This window comes from Cotesia glomerata, linkage group LG2, assembly GCF_020080835.1.
Source record: "Cotesia glomerata isolate CgM1 linkage group LG2, MPM_Cglom_v2.3, whole genome shotgun sequence".
In the NCBI taxonomy this organism is placed as follows: domain Eukaryota; kingdom Metazoa; phylum Arthropoda; class Insecta; order Hymenoptera; family Braconidae; genus Cotesia; species Cotesia glomerata.
The window spans coordinates 16,878,538-16,906,077 of NC_058159.1; the positions used below are offsets into that span (position 1 = coordinate 16,878,538).

Sequence of the window (27,540 nt, forward strand, 5' to 3'; positions counted from 1 at the left end):
GTTTTTTAATTTTTTTTATTTTTTTATTTATTATTTTTTTTTCTCTTTCAACGTATCATTAAAAAATTCATTCAATTTATTTTCACTTAAATTTATTGCATATTTAATATATAGTATCTAAATATTATTGATTAACTCACATTTTTATTGTGCAATTCAATTCATATTAATTTATTATTAATTGTTAATTATCATACCATCTGCTGTGCAATTTTATTTTATTCTTTAACCTAAACATTTAACTCCGTGTCAATTCATTATTGTCAATCAACATGTCGGGCGAAGCATTAAAACGTAAACGTACTGTAATTAAAACAAGGATGACGACATTACAGACCGCGTTATCGAATGAGAAAATCGATAATATTGAAGCATCCTTGCGTTTAGATCGATTGACTGAATTATTCAAAGAATACGATGATCTGACTGACGAACTTTCTGTGACAGAACCAGATAACGAAGAACTTATTCAAGCAGAAGAAGTTCGCAATCGTTATTACGCGATTGCTAGCAAAATAAAAACCTTGAATCCACCCGGCGGTTCCGGCGATCATTCACAAATGAACAGTTCGAGATTTAACGATTCCACCATGACTGAAAGACAAAAACTCGTAAAGCTGCCAACTACAGAATTACCCAAATTTAACGGAAATTTCGAAAATTGGCTTTCATTTAAAAACACTTTCGTGAGCATGATCGACAAACGAACCGACATAGACGATCTTAATAAATTCTTGTATTTGCGTGGTTCACTAACCGGCGCTGCTGCTGACTTATTGAATTTCTTTGACACTAGTGCAGAAAACTACAAACGAGCATGGGAATTATTAACTGAAACTTATGAAAAGAAACGCGCTCTTATTGCAAAGCATTACGATGCGATCATTGACTGTCCTAACATGACAAACCCGACTTCGCAAAATATAAACAAATTTGTGAGTTGTTTACGTCAAAATACAGCGACTTTAGACAGTTTAGCAGCTCTTAAGAGCGGCGGTGTGATGGTGCGACTATTTGAGAAAAAATTACCGACAGAACTCAGGAAAAAGTGGGAGGAAACTTTAAGTAACGACGAATTTCCGACAGTTGACAATTTTTGTAAATTTTTGACTGACTATTCATTCAAGGCTAGCACACTTAATCAATTTACATTTCATGACAAACATCACTCCTCAAAAAGACGTCACTCTGAACGCCAGGGAAATACAAACAAATTTCAGAAGACAGAAACTGAAGTAAAATCATTTATGACAACACACTCGACGAAATGTTCGTGCTGTGGTAACGATCACCCTCTTTATAAATGCCCAACCTTTCAAGCATTCTCGATAGACAAACGACTAGCTTTTGTTAAGGCAAAAGGATTATGTAGAAATTGCCTTCGAATACATAAGGAACCGTGTCGGTCTAATACCAGATGTAAGACCTGCAAGAAATTCCATCATACCTTATTACATATTAAATCCTTCTCAACTTCACAATCATCAACTCAGCATCCTCCAAGAGGACATGCTGCAAATTCAACGACTACTAGCAAACCAGAATCAGTTGAAAAAGAAACAGCAGCATGACTAGTCAACCACACTTTCGCGACCACTTTACGAGCACCGCGATGTCAACTAATGATGAGCGCTCTCATTCAGATGCGTAATTCGGCTGGACACTTTATACAAACTCGTGCACTTCTCGATACATGTGCTACAGCCAACTTTATTACCGACGAACTAGCAAATAAATTAAAACTTCCGATGCAAACATGTTCAATTCCTATCGGAGCCGTTAACGGTATGCAAACTTTTTCGAGACACATTGTACAAATAGACTGCAAATCCACTAACGATAAATTTAAAAGATCATTATCTTTCTTAACTATTTCAAAAATTGCAGACTTAAGTCCAAACGAAGTTTTCCCACGAGAATCTATTCAAATACCGAAAACATTAAAATTAGCCGACCCTCAATTTCATCTACCAAAACCAGTTGACGTACTTATTGGCTCAGGCACGACTTTATCACTTTTATCGATAGGACAGATTAACTTGTCACGCAACGACTGCGACTTAATATTACAAAAAATTCAACTTGGTTGGGTTGTTGCGGGGGGAGTCAATGATGAAAATCATAATCAATCTGTAGCTTGTCAATTAACAGATCTATCAAATCAATTAACGCGTTTTTGGATCATTGAAGATGCCGGGTCTCAAAATTCAAAATCGTTCGAAGAGTCTTCATGCGAAGCTCATTATCAACTTCACACGACACGCGAGACAAGTGGGCGCTATGTAGTACGACTACCCTTTCGCGTAGATAAGGTCGATTTTGGAGATTCAAAAACTCAGGCTTATAGACGTTTTTTATCTTTACAGAAGAGATTAAATGCAGATCCTCACCTTAAAACAGAATACTTTAAGGTAATGCAGGAATATATAAATTTGGGACACATGGTACCGGTATCAGATGAACAAATATCCGGTTATTACATGCCACATCACCCAGTGATCAAGGCTTCAAGCAACACTACTAAAGTGCGTGTTGTTTTTGATGCTTCTGCCAAATCTGACAAAGGTATCTCTTTAAACGGCGCTCTATTAACAGGGCCCACTATCCAAGACAAACTTTTTACTCATCTACTCCGTTTCCGAACGCACACATACGTCATGACCGCCGATATCGCGCAAATGTATCGACAAATTCTTATCCACCCGGATGATCGTCGTTATCAGCGAATACTCTGGTATGCTGATGACAAGATTGCAACATTCGAGATCAATAGAGTCACTTTCGGAGTTTCGTCCGCTCCTTACTTAGCTATACGTACATTAAAACAACTTGCAGATGATGAAAGGAGTAATTTTCCAAACGCTGCTAAAATTTTAACACGGGACTTATACGTAGATGATCTTTTATCCGGGGCCAATACTCTATCCGAAGTTTTACAATTACGAGATGAAATTATTTTATTGTTAAGACGCGGGGGTTTTGACATACGTCAATGGGCATCGAACCATCGACACGCTCTTGATAACTTTGATGAAAGAACTTTAGATTTAGATTGTGCTATCGAGGACAATCCAATTTCAAAAACTCTCGGAATTGTTTGGAATTCGGGTAGAGATACATTCTTATACACAGTCAATTCAATTGATTTATCTCAAAAAATAACAAAACGAAACATTTTATCTAATATTGCAAAAATTTTCGATCCTTTGGGATTATTGGGGCCAGTCGTGTTAGCTGCAAAAATTATCATTCAAGAATGTTGGAAATTTAAAATTCATTGGGACGAATCGGTACCGCAAGAGTTACACTCGCGTTGGATCAAATTTTCTGAACAATTAAATCTCATTAAAGACTTTTCTATCGAACGTCATATTTCTGTTCCCGATGCAGCGAACATACAATTACACGGATTTTGTGACGCGAGTAAAGTCGGTTACGGAGCATGTTTATACATACGATCGACTGATCAACAAGGACGAGTATTGATACGATTAGCATGCGCGAAATCGAGAGTTTCTCCTCTTAAAGAAGTAACGATCCCAAGATTAGAATTATGCGCCGCACAATTACTTTCACGTCTTTACAACGAATCGGTGTCGGCATTCGATTTTCCAATTTCTCAAATTATATTTTGGACGGATTCAACCATCGTCCTTCAATGGTTGAAGCGGTCACCACAATCTCTCAAGGTCTTTGAGGCTAATCGAGTCATGGAAATCCAATCATTAGGTGATAAAGTCGAATGGCGGCATGTTCGTACTAAAGACAATCCGGCTGACGCTTTATCCAGGGGACAACTTCCTGCGGAATTTTTAACTAACAAATTATGGTTTAAGGGTCCTCATTGGCTCAAACTTGACCACAAGGAATGGCCTATCTCCATTTCGACAATTCCATCTGAATTACCCGGTCTTAGAAAAAACACTTGCCTATTTGCCACCTGCACAGACATGTTTCAACGTTTCTCTTCTTACACAACTCTTATACATTCAATCGCATACTGTTTGCGCATGCGTAAATCTAACAAGTTTAAGGGCAAGGGCTTAGAGGTTACAGAAAAATTACAAGCAGAAACGAAAATACTGCTTTTGATTCAAAACGAACAATACAGTTATGAAATTGAACAAATAAGGGAGACAGGGGAAACAAAAAACCTCCGGTTAAGGGGTCTTAATCCTTTCATAGACCAGCATGGTCTTCTTCGAGGATTGGTGGACGTCTAAAACACGCTCCTATTTCCTTTACTGAAAAACATCCTATCTTGTTACCTTCTACTCACCATGTGACAGATCTAATAATTCGTGAAACGCACACGAAAACTTATCATTCTGGTATTCAGAGTACACTTTATAATATCCGACATAGGTTCTGGTTGCTCGATGGAAAAAATCAAGTCCGTCGAATAGTAAGGCGATGTGTCGACTGTATTCGACATCGCCCAGTTTTATTGCATGGTAAAATGGCAGACTTACCAAGTGCACGTGTCACTGATTCAGCTGCATTTTCTCATGTAGGAGTGGATTATTTTGGACCTGTATCTATTAAGGAAAAGAAATTTAGAAATCGGACTATTATTAAGGCGTATGGTTGTGTCTTTATTTGCATGGCTACCAAAGCTGTACATCTCGAAATCGTAAGCGATATGACGACTGAGGGATTTTTGGGTGCCTTCGGACGATTTATCGGTCGTCGAGGCGTTCCATCTCATGTTTATTCAGATAATGGAACTAATTTTGTAGGCGCAAACAATGAACTCCGAGAACTATATTATTTACTTGAATCTGAACAGCATCAGGGCAGAGTTAAGGAATATGCCGTACGTAAAAACATTACTTGGCAATTTAACCCACCATTGTCTCCACACTTTGGAGGCATTTGGGAGGCTGCCGTCAAATCTTTCAAACATCATTTTAGACGAGTTGTAAAAAATCAAATTCTTACATTCGAAGAATTAAACACTCTTGCAGTGCAAATCGAGTCAATCCTTAACTCTCGATCTTATGCTCCTTATCTAGTGATCCTAACGATCCACTAGCATTGACACCTGCTCATGTTTTAATTGGTCGCCCTCTCACCATGCTACCTGAAAATGATCTTTCTGATGTTCCAGATAATCGTCTCAACGCTTGGCAATTTATTACCAAGGCTCGCCAGCATTTTTGGCAACGCTGGTACTTGGAGTACCTCAGCGAACTTCAAAAACGTCAAAAATGGCATTCGTCCCAAGGAGAACTGAAACCCGACCAGGTCGTTCTCATCATGGACAAAAATCAACCTTGCATGCGGTGGCAACTGGGAGTGGTCGTCGAGGTCCATCCAGGCGAGGATGGAGTTACCCGAGTCGCAACTGTTCGAACAGCACACGGACTCTATAAAAGAAATATTACTGTCTTATGTCCTCTACCGGACAATACATGATTTAATATATTGTAATTGTCATTAATTTAACTGATTGTAATTGCCATTGAGTCAATTAATCTATAACTGTTATTAATCAATTTATTTGTAACATATCAAACATTGTAAAACACCATACATTTACACAACAACATTTTTGCTCATCCCTTCGCAACGGGGGGAGGATGTCGAGTCGAGTCGTACCTATACGATAGACCATGAACGTGTGTGTGTGCAGAGTAGAATCATGCATGTATTGTACTATACAATTACATCTATATCTGTTGAGAGAGAGCGTGGGCGTACGAAATCAGATGACTATATCTATATATTAGCTCTAGCTTCAACGAGAATTTTCTCGAACAATTTCGGGAGACATCGTAGGCGACAAGTTGCGGCGGATGCGCAGAACGGTATAGCGCCGATCGGGGCCGTATAGGAAAAACCAAATTTACTCGTGCGGTGGCCAGTACCACCAGTTGCTCTGAGGCCCTCGAATCAGCAATAATTTTTACGCAATCGCTCTCGCATATTACGCATCATACAGTACAATTGAGATATTCTCAAAAATCACATCGTTTAACATCATTTTACTTATTATCATTCGAACCATATTCATTGAATTCAATTACTTTCGGTAAAACGCAATTTTATAGAAGTTACACGGTAATTCGGACTAACGCCATACATCCGAGCTCTCTCTCACTCTTTTGGGTATTGACGGCCCGTGGTTTTGATCGTGCCTCCTTGGCTTTGATCGTTTCTCTCTCACACACACACACATACAATCTAAAAGCACTCTCCAGAAGAGTCATCAGTATTCGCCTACATTTGGCAATACGCATTAAACTATTCTCACCAAGAGATATTTTATTAACAAAGGCTCAGGTCCTTCCTGACGAAATAACAAAAGCTCAGGTCCTTCCTGACGAAATAACAATAGCTCAGGTCCTTCCTGACGAAATAACAATAGCTCAGGCCAGATCCTGACTAAACAACAATTACACATTCATACACATTTATTTCTTGTAATTATCATCGAGGAGGTTTTTTATCTGATCATCAGATTTTTCCTCCTCTGGGACAATAAATTTCTTCCTGTTGTCCCAAACATCGAGTGGAATTTATTTAAATTTCCTATCCATCTACACTAATAATCAAAATTGAATTTTAATAACTGAAGCACGAAATCTCGGCACTTTGACGAGGTTTCGACAAAACACACCGCTTTTCCGCTCTTTCAGCATTTTACAATTATGAATAAGTATATATAATTATATATAATCTTTTTTACCCGGGTTGTTAAACCAACAAGACAGTTTCTTGTTAATAAATTATCTGTTCAGTGTAAAAAAACTTCCGTCTTCACTACAGGAGTGCTGCGGCACGATGCTTATAGCTTGAAGGTTCAACTAAGACTAGACTCATTCTTTACCTGTTTACCTATGAGGCTTACTCGAAAAGCAGAGTTTGTAACATTTACAAGTAATGAAAATCGTATATATGATCGATGCGTAATGAACAAAATTTTTTATCAAATTTGTAAATTATTAATTATCAATATACACTGATAGAAAGATTTATTTACTACTAGCTGATCCGTTGAACTTCGTATCACCTACAATATATTTTATTACACCTTTCGATCAGCGATTATCAATCTTTAAACTCTAATCTACTTCGATAAAGAATAAATGCTGGCTGTATGAAGTGCGATTAGAATTTTCTCAAGTTATTAAATGAAACTCACTTCTTATTATCGCCTGAAAATCAAGATCCCAAAAAATGAACACTGAAATTATGAAATTTTTTTTTATCCATATATACAGAAGATAAACGATTAAAAATTTTAGATCTGTTGATTTCCTTAGCTGAACTTTCGGATTTTCCAACAATTTTATTCTTTCGAAAACATCCCTGAACTATAGCAAACAAAAAAAAAGAAAATTGTTGAAATTGATCTAGACGTTTTGGAGTTTTAGCGAGACTAATGCACAGCTCTTCATTTTTATATATATAGAAATATAGACTTATATAGGTGACAAATGAAATACTGCTGTGAAGCAGGAAACAATTGATGTTACTTGATATTTTAAATTTTTTAATATTAATTGAATTATTATCATGTATTTCAGCTATCGGGTGATAAAAAGTGTCAAAAGCAAATGGCTATTTTTGCTTTTTATGTTAAATAAATATTTATTAACAGTTTACAAATATTCCTTAACCATTAATAAATATTTACTAATAGTTAATAAATTACTTATTAACTATTCATAAATATTTGTTATCTGTTAATAAATATTTATTACATCCTATGATGTTAAAAAATCATTTGTTAACAGTTAATAAAGCTTATTAAATGTCAACAAACCCTTCTATCAGTATATATGTAATAATGAGATATCTATATATAAATTTATAAAATTATCTATGTATACATAAAATAGCAAAAATGATCTACGAAATTTTTAAGGTGCTCCGTTGCTTTAGAATATATAATTATTTCAAAATTAAGAAAATAATAGAGGTAGAATCAGAATTAAAAGATAAAATTATAATGGAATTATGTATTTAGTATATGAACTATATATTGCTGGAGGGCCTGGGTAACAATTTTTAAACTTGACAAAACTATTAAGTTTTGTAGAATTCAATTTTTTTATAAGTTAATACAGTTCCTATTATTTCAGCCGCTAAATACTGTAGATTAAAATATTATTAACTATTAGAGTACCAGATTTTAGGTAGAAAAAGAGAATGTTCTATAAGTAATCACAAAATACCCACTGAAGTAAAAAAAATTATATACAATTATATATAATTCACATGTAACTAAACATAATTATATATGATTGTATATAATTATATATAATTGTATATCTATATCTATATCTATATATATATATATATATATATATATATATATATATAATTGTATATATATATATACTAGCTGATACCCGCCCGCTTCGCTGGGCATACAATAAAATTTTATGTTGTAACCTAGATGAAAAATATAAACAAAATGATTAATTTCAAAAAGATAATTAATATAAATTTTGAATTAGAGAAAAGTGATTGTTTATGATAACCGGTGTTAGCGAGTATTAAATATATGAGAAAAGTATTTTATTATTAATAATCAATCAATCAATGGGTCAGTTAGTCAGTAAATCTGTCATTAGACAGATTTCCGCATCACCATGACGTACTGTGTAGTGAGATGCGTTCCCATTATAATAATGTTATCCTAAACATTTAGTCTAGACCGGATAAGTCAAATGGTAGAGTAGCCGACATGTCACCGGAAGGTTCTGGGTTCGAATCCCTGTCCGAGCTATCTGAATTTTTTCTCGCATATTCTGTAAACTCTTATTAAGAAGGTCCTTCCTATTTCTTTCTCAATCTCTTCCTCCTCCAATTATTCTGTTACGTGAATGTTGGAACGATTCACGTAATAATTATCCGTAACTCCTATTCTTTTCCGCTTCATAGTATTATTTAATTTTAAAAAATGTCAATAATTTTTTTAATTTTAAAAAAATGTTAATAATAAAATACTTTTCTCATATATTTAATACTCGCTAACACCGGTCATCACAAACAATCACTTTTCTCTAATTCAAAATTTATATTCATTATCTTTTTGAAATTAACCATTTTGTTTATATTTTTCATCTAGGTTACACCATAAAAATTTATTGTATTCCTATCGAAGCGGGCGGGTATCAGCTAGTTATTAATAAATTCATAACAAATTAAGTGGTATTAAAAAATATATTTATTATTACTCATTTTATTAGAAATTATCTTAAATCGACCGTTTTTTATAATAATTTAACGATATCGTTGTGAAATTTTAGAGAAGACGCATCAGACACAATTTACCATTTTAATTTTAATCATTAAAATCAGTATAATCATTTAACAATATCAACTTGATAATATTTATGTTTAATTTATCTGTGTTATGATATAATCGAGTTCATCCTTCATGATTATTCCAATACATATAAGTTATTTCAGTTATTAATGATTTAGCTATTCTTTCTTAAAAAACGTATGATTATGAATTCCTACTGTCCCAACAGTCAATCGATAAAATTTAAAATCAATCATTTTGACAGTTATTATAGCAACGGTAACCATGATAACGATAACCATGGTAACGGCAACCATGGTAACGGCAACCATGGTAACGGTAACCATGGCAACGGTAACCACGGCAACGGTAACCATAGCAACGGTAACCATGGCAACGGTAACCATAGCAACGGTAACCATGGCAACGATAACCATGACAATGGTAACCATGGCAACGGTTGATTAGCGTGGGTGGTTGTAGGGGGGTTGAGTTCGATAATTTACGGGTGCCACTGATGGTTTCTTAGATTAGAGGGTCAAAATGATATTTCGCTCCCAAAAAAAGAGAGAGATATAGGGAAGGGGAAAGATTATAGGGCACGGGAGGGAGGAGAAAGAATGAGAGGAGGGAGGGGAGGGCATATGTGATGGTAGACGAAAAATTCATTTTGGCTAGGAATTGCGTAAAATCCGTTCTTAGTGAGCGTCTACATCACGAATGGAGTAACTATGCTAAATTTCAAGTCAATCGGGCGAATAGTTTCGGAGATCTCGTGATGAGTGAGTGGTATTTCGCTTATATATATATAGATATATAGATATATAGATATAGAATATAGATATAGATATATATATATATATATATATGCTGCTATATATATATATATATATATATATATATATATATATAGATATATAAGAGATTTCCACCTATATATTGACTCATCACGATATCTCTGGAACCATAAGGCGTAGAGATTTGAAATTTTGTACGAATATTCCTTTCGCCCAGTAGAGGTCAGCTAAGAACGGATTTTATGAAATTTCACCTACAAGGGGGGTTGCGGGGGTGCTGACAATGGAAAATTCCCATTTTTAAACTATAGCTTCTATCGACTCCAAATTTAGTAGGAATCTCCTATATGTGATGTAGAAATGATCTACGAGCGGATTTTATGACAATCTACTCCCAATATAGATTGCGGGGGTGGGCGTTAACAATGAAAATTAAAAGTTTCCAAACTATAGCTCCTACAGACTCCAAATTTTGTAGGAATTTTCTGTAAGTGATGTAAAAATAATTTATAAACGAATTTTAGGATATCTCAACCCACAGGGGGTTGCGGTGGGGGGTATTAACGATGAAAATTTTTAATTTTCAATCTATAGCTCCTACAGACTCCAATTGGGTAGGAATTTTCGCTAAGAGATGTAGAAATAATATACGAACGAACTTTAAGATACCTCACAGGAGTTCGCGGGGGTGGGTGTTAACAATTAAAATTTTTAATTTCCAAGCTATAGATCCTATAAACTCCAAATTTAGTAGAGGTCTTTTATTATGTAGAAATAATCTAAGAGCGGATTTAACGACGAATCATCCCCAATAAGGATTGCGAGGGTGGATGTTAACAAAAAAAAATCAGTTCCCAAAATATAGCTTCTAAAAGCTGCAAATTTTGTAAGAATCTTTTATTTGTTATGTAGAGATCATCTCAAAACGGATTTCAATAAATTCTACTTCCGACAGGGATTGCGGGGCTGGGTGTTAGAATTTCAAATTTCCATTTTCAAACTGTAACTTTTACAAACTCGAAATTAGGTCGGAATCTTTCATTTGTCATGAGGAGATCATCTCAAAACGGATTCCAAAAAATTCTACTTCCGATAGGGATGGCGGGGGTGGGTATTAAAATCTAAAATTTTTTTTTCCAAACTGTAACTGCTGCAGATTCTAAATTTGGTAAGAATCTTCGTGTACAATGTCAAGTTGAGCTGAAAATGGATTTTCTCGAATTCTCACCCCAAAAGGGATTGTAGGGGCGTTAACAATGAAAATTTCTCATTTCCAATCGATAGTTTTTATAGACTCGAAGTTTTGTTGGAATCTTTTATTTATAATGTAAAAATCATCTCGAATAGGATCTTACGAAGTTCCTCCCCCACATAGGAGTGCGGGAATGAAAATTGTCAAAAAATTCATATTCTTCAAATACAGTTCCTACAAATATAAAATTTGATAGAATCTCAAGAGAAACAGACAAATACCGGGATGGCCTCCAAGGTCAACGGATTTAAATATTTTTCTTACTTTATAGTGATATTTTCTTAAAACAATCGTCTTTTTGGCAGCGGCAAAAAAGTCATTGTAACGTTTCCAAAATTTAACATTACATATAGCTATTTAGTCAACGGACTAAGAATTTTACATACATTTTATTTTTGCTGATCACATAATCGATGAATTGTTCTCATTACGGGATTGCAAAAATGTAACAGATTAAAAGCATTGCATTTTCTAAACACATGAGATATAGAAAAGAAATTTGAGATATAGAAAATATGAAAAAAAATAAATAAAAATAAAACATAAAATTTCATTTATTTCCTTTTCAATTCGCCCAGCGAAGCGGGCGGGAAACCGCTATTGATTATATATAATTATTAGAAAAATGCTGCATCTAATTATATATTATTATTAATTAGGGCCAGGACTTTCACAGTTGTTTAAATGAGCATTTGTATGTTTAACCTCAAATTTGAATAAAGAAAAAACGCCAACTTCCTGGCCCTAATGATCATATATAATTATATATGATTGTATGGGGTATTCCATGCCAAATCGACCATTTTTTAACCCGACCCCTTTAGATTTAGCTGAAACTTTTCTATTCTTTTCTACTCTTCGAAAGACATTTTAGAGAATTTTTTCAAATTTTTTTATCCAACCCAAAAAAAGTTATGAATTTAAAAAAAAAATGCGTTTTTTTTTTTCAAATGACCATAAGTTTTTTAGACATTGACTTTTGGGTACCTTTTTTTTTAAAATAAATTTTGTTTTTGAATGAACTTTTCGAAAAAATACACAAAAAAAATTAAATATGATCAATTCTATAAAATAATCGGTTTTTTTTTTTTTAGCAAAATCGTTGTGACGGGTGGGCCTACCCTCCCGTCAATATTATGATATTCTATATATATTTTCTATAAATCGATGGGCCAACTTGCCCACCTGAATTAGACACCGAATTTCCGTTGTATTTCTAGCCTGACTCTGGTTACCGAGAATCGCTGCTTGCACGTGTTGCTGAGGAGACGCTTTCTCATGGGAACCGAGCGAACAGGTACTCTAGCACAGGGAACCGCTTTCGGCGCCTTGATACCATTTTCTGCTGACTAGGGAACTTGACAATAACCACCTAGTTCTTCAGGGCGGAATAATCTGAGTTCAACCGCGGAATAATACAAGTTCCGTGCAGTGATACAGGTGTTTGGCGGCATCCGCGACCGAGGTTACTTAAACCTGGGACCTTCAGGAGGAGCGGCCTCTTGTAATCAGTCAGTCGTTTAGTCTGTCCGAATCTATGTCGAGTCCGAGTTGTCTTGCATCGTGATTAATTGTCTCCTAAGACTCTCATTCTCGTTGCTGTCCCATCTCTCTCTCAGTTATAGAATCAAAAGTATTGCATCAAATGGATTATTGTACTGGATTAGATTTGCTTTCATAAATAGAATTAGTTTGTAAAAGAGACTCTCAGGGCCATTTCGGGCAACTCCCATGCTTTGGGGACGCCCAATAAACAATTAGTACCGTAATTCATGAGTATTCTTCATTCACTGCGCGACCCACCCTCTTATCAACATCTAAATATTTTTCAGTGAGACGCTGAGCTAGTCCGGAGGTCTGTTTACGTGACAGGTAAATAACCAGGTGTAGGCTCACACGTAACATCGTTATTTTTTCAAAGTTCATCACTTTTTTTTTTATTTTTTTTTTCTCAAAAAAAAAACTTTAATCGATTTTGACAACTATTCCCGCCATCCCGGACAGGGCCGTTTTTTCATTTTTTTTTTATTGAATTGAAAAAAAATTGTCAAATTTTCTAAAATAAAAAAAATTCTTTTTTTTTGGTAAACTTTATTTCAATCATAAAATAAATGTAATTCAACTATTTTATGGCATGATATTCTCAATTTATAGACTTAATTTACGAATGTAATGTAATTAAGTAGCCATAATTTGATTTTTCTTGGAATTTTAAAAATGGCCAACTAGCTTCCTGACGTGTTCTTTTCGGTCCTTATTTTATCATTAAATGCGAAAGTTTAAAATTATTGTTTGCTACCAATTATATTGAAGTGAATCCAGCTAAGGTCCTGTTACTCAGTGTCATATTATTTTCAATGACAACTCTCGTTAATTTATGTTGTATAGCTTTTTCTAGTTCGCTAATTCGGCTCTAACCTCAAGAAAATTTATTTCCATCTCTCTTCCCCTCACCGTTTTCACTCTCTCTCTGTAAGCATGTCTGAACTCGAAAATGCTACCAATACAACATCACAGAAGCAGGCAGTAAAATGCGATAGTGGGAGCCACTTATCTCAAAGTACGAGCTCTCTCAAAGGTAGACGAAGGATTACTGACAGCTGGGACAAACTTAACATTGAGGTGTTAGGAAATCCGATTGAATTACTAAACAATAAAAAACGACTATTAGAAAGTAAGTCGATGGATGATGACATTATTAATAATCCGCCGAAAAGAAGATTATCTCTAGATCCAGCGACACTGTTGGTGCTGAAAGAAGGGATCGTGGAAGCGTTTACAGGTAGCATTGAAAAGATATTAAACGAAAAATTAGCTTGCATTGACGAACTAAGTGCTGAATTTGATCAGCTAAAGGAATCTAATGCAAATAAATTTTTAAAGCTCGATGAAGTTGTTAACTCTAAACATGAAGCAGTGAACAACCAACTGAATGCTTTTGAACTTCGCTTGTCGTGCCTAGAATCGTCCACTACAATCGTCTCTTCCTCATCATCTCTGTTAAACAACTCTGATCCTACAAACCTTGTACAAAATAACGCTTTTACAATGTACATGGAACAAATGAACAGCAAGTTCCTATCTTAAAATTTTGGCGTTTTTAACTGTGTGGACCACGTCGGCTTGGTTAGTAGAGATAATAATATCATCAAGGCCAAAATTAATTCTCTCCAGATCAAAAACGAGATAATAAAGAAGAAAAAATCGCTGGGTCAAAGAAAAGTTGACATAGACCACGACCTGTCATCTGAAGAGCGGAAGATCAATGATACTACAAGAAAAAAAGCCAAAAAATTAAGAGAAATGGGCTTTCGTTTTGAAATTGGCAATAAACAACTCCAGATAAATGGTTTCTGGCATCACTGGGATTCCAACATCGAACATCTCCTGATCAACGCAGAGGAACACCTCTGTCCCATGGACGTCGCCGCAGCTGGTGGTTCTTCTTTGATCTCTCCCAAGAATAATTAGCAGGACATGAGAATAGACTTCTGGAATTGTTGTGGTCTCAGTAAAATTCACAGTAATCAGTCACTATGTGACTCCGACATATTGTGTTTGACAGAAGCCTGGGTAATAGACAATGTTATTAATCTTAATAATGAATTTCGTAATATTAATTATATATGTTCACAGGCTCTCAGATGTCATAGTGCGGGCGAGCTAGTGGAGGACTCCTAATAGGATATAACAAAAAATATAAATGTGAAGTAATTGACAGATCACCTTGGTGGATTTTTGTAAGACAATATACTAGCAACTGGAGCTTGGTTTTAGGCACTGTGTATTTTAAACCAACCTCTGATCTTAACTCCCATTTGGAACTTCTGCAAGACGTCATTATTGACTTACAAACTAAATTACCGGCAGAAGCAGTCTTTATTGAGGGGGGGGGGGGATTTTAATGCGCGTATGGGTGTTAGTGATTTTGCACACGAAGACGCCCTAACTGGTAGTGTTTTGAGCCCAACGCGACTATCCCAAGACCTAGAACTAAATAGCAGAGGTTCTAAACTAATAAAGTTTTTTCAATCTAACTGCTTCGTCATGACCAATGGTAGAACTGTTGGAGATATTCCAGCTCAATTCACGTATTGTTCAGCTCGTGGTAAATTGGTAATTGACTTAGTATGAGTAAATCTCATAGGTATTAACTACATCTCTCAGTTTTCAGTGAGAGTCAAGCCCACTTTGTCGGATCACTTTTCCGTCTCTTTAAGTCTTTCCTGTCCCTCTTTAAAGGGTAAACTGAAGTCTCTTGGATCCTCATCAACCTCACAGAAGCTTCTCTGGGACCATAATAAGCGCACTGAGTTTACTTCGGCTATGCTTTGGTCAAGTAACTTAAAAATAAATTTTGAACTCGCTTCCCCTAACTATATGCACCAAAACTTAATTGTAGCATTAACTGAAGCTTCTGATAAGATTGGCTTGCTTAAAATATGTAAACCAAGTCTAGCTCAGTGCAAATCAGATAAACCCTGGTACGATAATGAGTGTAAAGACTTAAAAAAAACAATTGAGAACTGCCCTGAGTAAGGCCAAGTTCGCAAATTTCAAAGACCCTGAACTCTCTTTTTATATCGAATCAAAAAAGCTTTACTAACACATTAATTCTAAGCTAATAAACTATAAGCTAGAGGTTGCTAGTAAATTCGCTAATGTAAAAGACTCCTCTCAATTTTGGAGTGTCTACAATAACTTCAACAGAAAAAAATCTAGCCCCCCTGCCGTGACATTGGAAGCCTGGAACACTTTTTATGAGCGAATATATCCGCCTAGAGTCATTGACGACTCCCGGTACTTTGGAGTTCTCGACCCCCTTTTGAATAACTATATCACGCAGGAAGAAATAATTAAAAGTATCTCTGGCTTAAAAAATAGAAAAGCGCCGGGTCCTGACATGGTAACTGGTGAATTTTTTAAAAATTTACCTAATAATTGGCTCTTGTACTTGCAAACAATGTTTAACAAGATACTTGATCTAGAAATAATTTCCAACGAATGGGCTCGTGTAGCTCTCTTCATGATGTACAAAAAGGGAGATAAAACTGACCCTTCAAATTACCGGGGTATTGCCATGATTAATGTCATCACAGATTTTTAGCATGATACTTAAAAACAGGCTAACTCGTTGGCTCAACATGACTGGGATCCTCCCTGAATAACAAGCTAGCTTTACTCCAAAAAAAAAGTTGTGCTGACAATATGTTCGCTCTATTAGCTACGATTCAATCCGTTTTGTGCAGCAAAGGGGGAGAGCTGTACGGGCTATTCATTGATTTTAAAAGGACTTTCGATTTGATGCCCCATAACCTTCTCTGGCTTAAATTTTTCAACTTAAGCATTAGTCCTAAAATAATACGCATATTAAATAAACTTTATGATTTAGCCACTTTTCAAGTAAAATCAGGAAATCTCTTATCAAAGGAGTTTGATGTAACTGAGGACGTCCTACAGGGAGAAATCCTTAGTCTGATCCTCTTTATTTTATACTTGCATGACATCGTAGATTTTTTTAGAGCCAGAGGAGTCAAGGGCATCGATGTTGCTGACTCTTGTGATCTTTTAATGCTGCTTTATGCGGACGACCTTATTATTCTAGCAAAGACAGTCGCTGATTTGCGCGAAAAATTGCTAATATTAGAGGAATATTGTAGGATTAATTCTTTAAAAGTTAATACTCAGAAAACTTAAGCTATGTATTTTAGAAGGCGTGGCCCCGGGGAGAAGGCGAAGTTACGCTACTTGAATCAATCCATTGATTGGACAGATCAATATGTATACCTTGGTGTCCCATTTACTACTTCATCTCTGGGCCAAATACCGTCAATCACAGCCTCACAAAAGGCTAAATCTGCCATGGGTGCAGTGCAAGCAACATTAGCAGCCATTAAGGCCGACCACTGGGCCAGCTTCGTAAAAATTTTTAACAGTATTGTGGCCAGTACCCTCCTGTATGCTTCACATATATGGGGACTCAGGTACTTAGACACTCTGGAAAAGACACAACTTCGTTTCTTCAAACGTCTTCTCCTTCTCCTTGGTTGGTTATCAATCAAGAGTCGACGCATCTATTACTTATCTTGTTATTTTTATAAATTGTTGGATATTTGTAAGCCTTCCTACTTACGTGATTTATTTATAGAAGATACAGATACTAGACGATCTGAAAGATTAGCTGCAAAGAAAAACAATGTAAATTTTAAGATACCAAATTTCGCAACTACTTATTTTGAATTCTCTTTTTTAGTTACATGTATCCGATTATGGGAGGAGCTACCCTCCAACATAGTAAACTCGATGAGCATTGATATTTTCAAGAACCAAATTTATGATCACTTACTCAATCTGGATCTCTAGTATATTATCTTATTAATCTTATTAATATTCTTATCTATAAATCATTCATTAGTTGTACTTCTTGCATACTTGTGATCTCATTTAGAAGTTCTCAGTTAAATCTAAGTTAAATCTAAGACAAATCTGTGTTATAATATATAAAATATAAAATATAAGAAATATAAATGTACCATCAATCTCGTATATACTCATCTAAGATATTCATAGATTATAAAGATATGTAAAATGTCTTATAAGTTAAACAAGAACAAAAGTAATAATAAGATTCAACCAAAATAAATTAATTAGTTAATAAGTTGGTTACTGTAAAGTCTTTGTATTTTATTATTGTATTGCCATCTGGCCAGAGGCTTTGGCATAAATAAACATATCTATCTATCTATCTATCTCCCTCTCGGTACACCTAGCGCTGATCTGAGGCTTGAATTAAACCTAAAAAGTGTAAAGGTACAGGTTTTGAAGATGGCTCTCAATTGGATTTGTAAGTTGTTAGACATGCCAAACTATCGACTTCCCAAGTTGTGTCTCTTACAACTGATAAGACTGGCTAAGAAAAGCAATATTAACACTAAGTACAATTGCGTTTTGCAACTGAAAGATATCTTAGCCTTGACTGAAGCCCCGACTTTGCTGTGGGACAATCTCACAAGTGATTTCTGAGAAAAACACATAGATATAATATTAAGGTAGTAGTCTGGTAACTTATGCCTATTTTCATGACTTCTTTGGAGGGTGGTTTTTTATAGGAAAATAAAAATACATATTAAAAATATAAAAAAAAATTTATTTGAAAAAATGTAATAGTTTATTACTATTATTATTGTCACTCGAAGTTGGAACCTCAAAAAAAATGCACGTGGGTGGCCCGGGTGATTTTGGCTCTTGATGTTATCTGAAATCAAATATTCGTGATTATTCTTAATCTATAGACATGTCATTCTGGTCGGAACTACTGAAGTTAAATTTCAAGGGTAAATAACAAAATGGCGGACTTTGAAAAAAAAAGTCCTTTTACTTTAGCAAAGAAAGGGTTGTAAAATAAAAAGTTAGGGGTGAAAAAAATTCTCGTTAGTACCGACGAGAACTATAAGTGTGTAGAACAGCCTGTTAAAATTTGAAAGCAATCGGTTCAGTAGAAAAAAAGTTAGGACCCGGGCCACCCACGTGCATTTTTTTTGAGGTTCCAACTTCGAGTGACAATAATAATAGCAATAAACTATTAAATTTTTTCAAATAAATTTTTTTTTATATTTTCAATATGTAAATAAAAACACTCTAAATATTCAAGATAATTCATTTTTATTTTCCTATAAAAAACCACCCTCCAAAGAAGTCATGAAAATAGGCATAAGTTACCAGACTACTACCTTAAGATCCTATTGAGCTTATCTTAAAAACCTGAACCTAGAAATATCTCAAAGTAAACACTCTTGTCAGATAATTATTTCAAGATCTATTAACTTGGGTGTAGCTGACTATTTAGTAACTTGTCCTCTGTATACTGCTAGAATAATACCACAAATCAGACTTGCTAATAATCACTTCTTCAAACTCAGTTCGAAGCACATACACAATGTAATTTACCCTACTTAATTATATACTATTTGTAATTTGAACGAGCCTGAAAATTTAGCATATGTGTTTCTGAAATGTCCTATACACAAACCGTTCAGAGAATATTACTTAGCACAACTGTTGGACAGTTCTGATTTTACTGATTGTGATGAAGCAGCCACTCTGTATATGCTGTTCAATAGTACAGACGGAGGAAAATTTAAAAACATATATTTGTATGTCACGAGAACGCTAAAACTAAGAGCCTTTTGCTTGAATATTTGATTGCCTGATGTTAGTTTCACCCTATTCTTCCAGAGGCCTATTCTCATACACTCTTTATATTTGTATTTATATAATTTTATTCTTTTGTATCCGTTTTATACGTATAACTCTTAGCCAAAAAATGAGGAGACCTTTTTAAGAAAGATCTCTAATTATTTATATAGTCTTGCTATGTTAAGCTCTGATAATTATTAAGAGTACAAAATAGTATCCATCCAACTTACTACCCTGAAAAAAAAAGTATTGAAACAATGAATTAAGTATTGAAAAGAATTGGATTGACTAGAAAACCAATTCTTTTCAATACTTTTTCCTTTGTCTCAATACTTTTTTTTAATCAGGGTAATGCAATATCTATTGGGGTTTTTCCTTTTAAACTGTATCAGACTGCTGTAATTATAATTAAATAATGTATACTAATATTTTACTAACTATCAAAATTGACAATACAAAGCTGTGATATGTAAATCATATATTTATAAACCGTTGTTTAATCTTTTTGTATATCTGATGTTCTAAATCTCTTGTTAAATTGTAATCCAGTTAATTTGTTAAATTACTGTAAGCTAAGCTTGAAGAGTAATAAATATAATTATTAATTAATTATATTAATTTGAAAAAGGCGCGCAGTAGCCCTATCGGGTCCGGCCCTTACTTACCAAAGCATTGGACTAGGTTCGAGTCCGGCGTACACCAATGAATATTTTCAATATTTAAGTGTATTGTTCTGCTCAGCCCAAAAAAATAAAACGAGTTCCAATCTCAAAAAGTTTACCCCCTACCGTAATCGCTCATGACCTTAGTAGTTTATGCGACTTTAAACAAATAGAAAAAAAAAAAAAAAAATTAATTTGATTTTTCTTTCATATAAATGTAAAAAATATTAAAAATAAATCATTTTTAACAGTAAAACTACACATTTGTTTACTCAAAAATTACTTCAAAACAGTAAAACTTTGTTATTGTTTAGAAATAATCAATTAAGCAAAAATAAATTTTTATTTATTGTGAAAATTATATATTTGTGTAATAATATAATTAGAATAATGATAAATATCGAGAGATTTTTTATAAATAATGCTTAATGATGGTTGAAATAGTTAATTTGTTCCGTTAAGTGAAAAAAATTGAGTTAAGAACGAAAAACTTGATATTTTAATTTTTTCTTCCATTTTAATCGTCAATAACTTTTGAAGAAGTGAATTGAGGCTAAAATATTAAGAGACCTTTTTTGTAGAGCATTAAATTTCCTTTAAAAATCTGTCATGCTCTTTTTTGGATATTTATTGATTCGTTAGTTACAAAATTCAAAAGTAAACATGTTAAATTGAAAAAACACATCAATTTATTAAGCTTAATTAATCGGAAAATGCTTGTCGGACGAAAATTTTCAATCAGACCTTTTTTGTAGGAAATTTAATTTTACATAAGAATAAGTGGGAATAAATTTTTTTTACTTCAATTTTTTAGCAGTTCTGACGTAAACATCAAATTATGAATTAAAATTAAAAATAGCGATGATAGACCTCTTAAAATTAATATTAAGGACCCAAACTTTCACGAAATTTTTTTTTGTCATTCTGAATAATATTGCCGATATAGCTAAGAAAAAAAATTGTCAATTTTTTGGCCCAGTCTAATATATATAGATATACAAAAAAGACTATTCACTCTTAATGAATTTATTCATTTTTAGGTAGATTTCTTTAGACAATTTGCACCAAATACCAATGTAACGTTTCCAATTTTTGGGTATTAATTAAAAATAATCTAAGTTGACATTATTAGAGAATCAATTGACCTCAGGTGTGTCGTCACAAATAATTTAGGTTATACGTCTCAAAATTATTGGATTCGAAGCCCAATCGATTCTATTGGAGAAATTAGACCCCTTCTGGAGGATGATAATCTACCAATCTGCAGTTGACCGTCGAAGAAGATGGCTTCTGAAGCTTTGAAACCCTTGCTGTATTGGTCAGTTTGACCTTTTGACCACTTACGAGGCAGAATTAAGATGATTTGGTGAACAGCAATTGAGGACCAGAAAGAACGAATGATTGTTTAGGAAGAGAGAATGGCTAATGAGCACTCATATCCAATAGAAATGAATAACCAATAAGTTAAAAATAATGCTATTTAATAATGATAATAAAAACTGCAGCAGGATCAGGTGAGCATGGAGCAGAGCTCTACAAGGATTCTGGATTGCTTGACTTTCCTGACTGCTTTAAATAAGGTATAATCTTTTAATTGTCAGCCACTGTTGGTCTGAGGTGACACCTAGGGAACGTCGTTGAGCCACGGGTCCCATGCTGAATTGCATATTTAGGCTACCTGTGAGCAACCACGACTCTAATCATTAGAGATTTCTATTACTTCGTTGGTAATGAATTTTTATCACCTACGAAGCCGTAATATTTATAAGAATAATAAAATTTAATGAAATTAATTAATTTCTTACGAAAACGATACACCAAAATTATTAAAACAAAAATCAAAAACTAAATATGACAATCACCTAAGAATTATGAGAAAATTTTCGGAAGACCCATACACATTTTTATTTGCTGAAAGGCGAGTCAAATACGTTTCACTTTGAAAATTGTTTAACTACTGACTAATTTTCATTATGTAGAGAATCAAATCGAGATCATGGGTTCACTGGGTATTGATAGAAAATTTGACACCTTATATTCATATCTTATGTAGTTTTTTCAAGTAATAAAAAATATGCCATCGTTAGGTTGTGATAACTGTAATTTGTTGTTAAATATCCAATTCAAATTATAAAATAACATATATTTACGTTACTACTATGATGAGTTGTGAATTTCGGACGATATTCCATTATTTAACCCTCTGAGACTTCTGAGTGTTTCCTCCACTTGCAGTTTTAGTCTATATCTTTGAACGCTGCTCACTATGAAGTCTTCGAAAATGAGAAATGTTCTTTAAAAAGGCATCCACTGAACACGCCAAACGACTGAAAATCGGTGCTAAGCGAGCTCAGGGTTGGTAAACTACGGTAGTAGAAGTCTTTAAAGACTTATTATAGGTGATCTCTACTCCTGTACTTCAAGGCCGGGTTGGTCAGAGTTTTAAGTGAGAGGGTTAATCATTGACTAAAATAGATTCAGAACCTAAAAAAAAAATCGTATAAATACAATTCAAAAACAAACAGAAACCCATATAAATGAGATAATTTTGCAAAAATAGACTTTTTTTTTAATGTAAAAAATTTTTTTTTAAATGCATCTTCTTTATCGAAATGGTGAAAAATTAAGAAAAAAACATCACGTTTTACTGTCACTCCTACACAAGTATACTGAAATTGGTAAATATAACATTTAGTATTACTCTCATAGGAGGGTGAGTAGACGTATACTACTAATGAGGTCTACTAATGAGGGTATTAAAACGTGTACTGAATACATAACCGTATATACATTAGGGTGCTTTTTTTTTGCAACTATTTTTTTTTCGCTCTCATCCCGAAATTTTCTTGGAAACACCCCCAAAAAATTCCCTGAAAGTTTGAGCCCTTAAGGGCGGGGTAAGGGTTTTCACTTTCGAAAAATCGATTTTTTTTGTTTTATCTTATTGTTTAACATTTCAAGAATATGTCCTCAAAATTTTAATCCGATCTAAGCAATATTCTTGAAGTTATTGTTTAATTAGTCTCGGGGCATTTAACGCTCTAACTCTAACAGCTACGGGCGGTTGGGATTGCAGTGCAGCTGTCGAGCAGGTATACAAGTTATTCATTGCTATTGTCCTGATCCCATATCCAGTTTTAGAAATATTTCATTTAGTAAAGCCAGGTAACTAAAACCATATAGATATATTTTATATTTGTATGTTTACTATACACTACATTATTTTAAAAAAAGAAACGAGCTTCATTTAGTGGTCAGACGTTCGACCGTGCACTTGTAATTTTATTTTTTCAAAAAATTTTCTGAGCAAAAATGCCGAGAGTAAGTAAAATTTTGCGAGAAGACCGTCAAAGTGGAAGGACCTATTTGTGTCGATCAAAAAAAAGATCAAACCCGAATAAAAAAATAAAAGATGAGGCTACCATCAAAAGTGCTTCGGCGAAGAAAATAAAACTAAATACGAGTGCTAGTGTACCGGAAGATATTGAAAAACATTTTAGAATCATAGATTTTTTGCTTGTGTTTTCAACCATCGCAAGTTTAGTAAAATGTGCTCAGTGTGATGGTTCAATCGAGTTCAAGAGCTGTAAAATAGAAGGACTTGTCTTCCAAATCCAAGTCAAATGTACAAATTGTGGTCCACGCTTTATACCGTCGAGTGAGAAAACTGGTCATCGCTATGAAATCAACACTCGTTTTGCCTTTGTAATGCGTACATTAGGTTTGGGTTTAGCAGGCTGCAATAAATTTTGCGGGCTCATGGACATAGCAAGTAGTTTTCTATCAAAACAATCTTATTTGGATCTCATGAAATCTATTTGCTGCAGCATCGAAACGACTGCTGAGAAATTTCTTGTCTCCGCCGCAGACGAAGAAAAACAGCTAACACGTGCAAATTCGGAGTCAGACACTTTGACCGTTTCTGGTAAATTTGCATCTTATGTAGCTGCATGCACATTCAATGAAGGTGCTGGTGCTCTTCTTACTTTTCTGTCTGACATGGACGGCAGTGTCGGCCCAAGCGCTCACGAGTATGCATCATCTACGGACAGCAATCGCATTGATAGGGCCGAGTTTCAAGCTGTGCAGCAGAGCAAAGAAGCCAGAATAAAACGAAGACTTAAAAAAAAAAACAGGCTGAAGACATCGACAATGCTGAAGGATGTATGCTGTATGGAGCTGGAATTGATGATTCTGTGTAAGTTTAAAAAAAAAATTTTTTTCTTCACTTTTTTGCTTCATAAACTTTAAACGCGTTTTTCTCAAAACTACTTTTTCAAAGTCCGTGTTCACTGCCATTTGAAAACTACTCGACCGATTCATTTCAAACTTTGTACACATTTTCTTCATATAAAATACCTCCCCCCTACGTTTAGTAAAAATTTTTTTTTTAACACTAAGGGTGTTTCCCACCCACAAAATGGCGGAAATTTTAGTCGAAAATAACGGTTCACACTTTAGATGGCCGCCAAAAATTTTTAAATTAAAAAAAAAATAATCAGAGAACGTTGGGGGGAAGATTTGTTTATAATTTAACTAAATTTTTATGGTTTTTCATTTTCAGATAATTTCCGGCCGAGTTACAGTGAACACCGCAAATTGTTTTTTTTTCAAGACGTCCTGGGGGAAGCTCTGTCACGGGCTAATGGTTTAATATTTTTGCATGAAAAATTTACAGCACGTAGTCAAAACTATGCTCAATAATGTATAGAAGGTTTGAATAAAATTGCTCAATCGATATTTGAGATAAAAAATCACAAAAAAAGTGTTTTTTTTTACGCTGAAACCCTTACCCCTGCCTTAATGTTAAAATTAAGTACTCGACCGCAGCGTGTGAAGATTTCCCATTTTAAATACACAGGATCTTTGATTTTTAACTTCCCGCTAAGAAAATCGAAAATTTTCGAAAAATCGTGAAGTTATTGGTTTCACCCCGTTTTGCAAAAATCGAGGTTTCAACAGATCTCGACGTTTTGAAGCCCTAAGAAGCTTTCCTAACTATTTTCACGATAATTTCCGTGCGTCTGTATGGATGAATGTGTGTGTGTGTGTGTGTGTGTGTGTGTGTGTGTGTGTGTGTGTGTGTGTGTGTGTGTGTGTGTGTGTGTGTGTATGTAAACCTCTTATAACTTCTGAACGGCTTAACCGATTTAATCGCAGTTGGTGTCATTCGAAAGGTCTTTGCCAAACGTAGATTTTCTGAAGGTTGGAACCGATTCGGACCAGTAGATTTCGAGAAATTGCAAAAAAAGTGAAAAAAAGTTTTTTTTTTTTTTTCATTTTTTTTTTAATATCTCCGAATTGGCTGAACCGATCGATCTTAAAAACTAATCAGCTCTTAACCTTGAAAACCCGCATCGATCACCATCTAGAGCGTCAGAATCGGTTGATGCGTTCATGAGATATCGTTGTCGAAAAAAATAGAAAAAAGTGTTTTTTTGTAATAACTCCGAAACGTTTCATCAGATCAATTTTTTTTGTTCCAAATTTTTCGTAGAGCTCAAAAAACTATATCGATCGCCATCAACCGCGTGAAAATCGGTTGATTTAATCAAAAAGTACAGCAGTTTGAAAATTAAAAACATCGTGTTTCATCGAATTTTGATAAAACTTTTGAGCTCGAAGAGCTCAAAAGCATAGGAAAGCTATCTCTTTGAGCTTGGAGAGCTCTAAATAACACATAAATTGTAATTTTGAGCTCGAAGAGCTCAGAAACGTCATAAGTGCAATTTTAACCGCTTAGGTATGAAATTAGCGGGAAGTTACAGGGATGGCCTTCAGGGTCAACCGTTTTTCTAATTTTAAACTTCCCGCTACGAGAATCGAAGATTTTCAAAAATCGGGAAGTTATTGTTTTCACCCCGTTTTGCAAAAATCGAGTTTTCATCAGATCTCGACGTTTAAAGGTCACAGGAAGCTTCCCTGACTATCCCCGCAAGGTTGTCACGGCGTCTGTATGTATGTGTGTGTGTGTGTGTGTGTGTGTGTGTGTGTGTGTGTGTGTGTGTGTGTGTGTGTGTGTGTGTGTGTGTGTGTGTGTGTGAAAGTATGTGAATCGCTTATAACTTTTGAATGGCTTGACCGATTTCATTGCCGTTGGTGCCATTCGAAAGGGCTTGACCAAACTTAGATTTTGAAAACTATTTGGACCGATTCAGATCAATAGATTTTGAGAAATCTTCAAAAAACTGAAAAAAAAAATTTTTTCAAATGTGGTTTTTTTGGAATAACTTTTAAACGACTTAATAGTTCACTTCCAAAAACTAATCAGCTCTTAACCTCAAAAAACCACGTCGATCGCCACCGGTCCGGTCAAAATCGGTTGATTCATTCGAGAGATATCGTGAACGAAAGAAAACCGAAAAAAGTGTTTTTTCGGAATAACTCCAAATTTCCTAGCGCGATCAATTCAAAATTTGAGATTCTTCGTGAGGCTTGAAAAACTGCGTCGAATGCTTCTAACCGCGTAAAAATCGGTTTATTCATTCAAAAGTTATTGTGGTTTAAAAATTAAAAAAATAGTGTCTTATCAAATCTCTATCAGACTTTTGAGCTCGAAGAGCTTTAAAGGATAGGAAAGCAATCTCTTTGAGCTCGGAGAGCTCAAAATAACCCATAAATTGTATTTTTGAGCTCGAAGAGCTCAAAAACGTCATTGGTGCAATTTTAAGCGCCTAAGTATGAAATTAGCGGGAAGTTGCAGGGATGGCCTTCAGGGTCAACCGTTTTCCTAATTTTTTTTTCTTTAGAATTTACCAATTAAGAGGCATTTCATGGCATAATCTCAACGATCAATAAGTTTTGTTCAGAATTGAACGTTCTACAAAAGTGCCCATTACGGCAAAGTCGTAACTCATACGGGCGAGGTAGTACGGCTCACTAAACTCAATTTTTTGATAAAATTGACGTTTTTTTGACTCTATTTTGTGAAGAAGTAGAGATACATAAAAAACGTAAATAAACAACTTGTAGGAAATTTAATTTGCTACAAAAATGTTACTGTGAACAAAATCGCTAACTTTGATATTTCGTGAGATATTGGGCTTTTTGGTTAAGATACTATGGAATTTTTTTGGTTTATTGAGCTAAATTGTCAGAGAAGCTTTCTTGGACCTCGAAACGTTGAGATCTGATAAAAACTCGATTTTCAAAAAACGGGGTAAAACCAATAACTTCCCGATTTTTGAAAATTTTCAATTTTCTTAGCGGGAAGTTAAAAATTAAAATAATCAGAATTTATAAGAAAATAGAAAAAAAAAGGCCATTCGGCCATACCCGACATGAATAGGTAGATTTCTTGTTTGAATATTGAAATTAACACGTTATTGAAAGGCAATAATGTCCTAAAATTATTTTTTATTATATTTTTGC

At 34.5% G+C, this 27,540-nt stretch overlaps 4 protein-coding genes across 4 annotated transcripts; all 4 read left to right on the forward strand.

The window, feature by feature from the left end:
* The first annotated feature begins 272 nt into the window (after positions 1-272).
* LOC123259003 lies at positions 273-1,571 on the forward strand. The gene has a single exon (XM_044719259.1). The coding sequence runs from the start codon at positions 273-275 to the stop codon at positions 1,569-1,571; it is 1,299 nt and encodes a 432-aa protein (XP_044575194.1).
* Positions 1,572-1,625: 54 nt separating this feature from the next.
* On the forward strand, positions 1,626-4,223 carry LOC123259004. Its single transcript, XM_044719260.1, has 3 exons — positions 1,626-1,785; positions 1,888-3,108; positions 3,352-4,223. The coding sequence occupies exons 1-3, from the start codon at positions 1,626-1,628 to the stop codon at positions 4,221-4,223; spliced, it is 2,253 nt and encodes a 750-aa protein (XP_044575195.1).
* Positions 4,224-4,266: 43 nt separating this feature from the next.
* LOC123259005 lies at positions 4,267-5,035 on the forward strand. The gene has a single exon (XM_044719262.1). It carries the CDS (start codon positions 4,460-4,462, stop codon positions 5,033-5,035), a length of 576 nt encoding a protein of 191 aa, XP_044575197.1. The 5' UTR covers positions 4,267-4,459.
* An 18,241-nt stretch (positions 5,036-23,276) lies between these two features.
* Positions 23,277-24,873, forward strand: LOC123259006. The gene is made up of 3 exons (XM_044719263.1): positions 23,277-23,334; positions 23,997-24,367; positions 24,734-24,873. The coding sequence occupies exons 2-3, from the start codon at positions 24,169-24,171 to the stop codon at positions 24,871-24,873; spliced, it is 339 nt and encodes a 112-aa protein (XP_044575198.1). The 5' UTR covers positions 23,277-23,334; positions 23,997-24,168.
* The last annotated feature ends 2,667 nt before the right edge of the window (positions 24,874-27,540 follow it).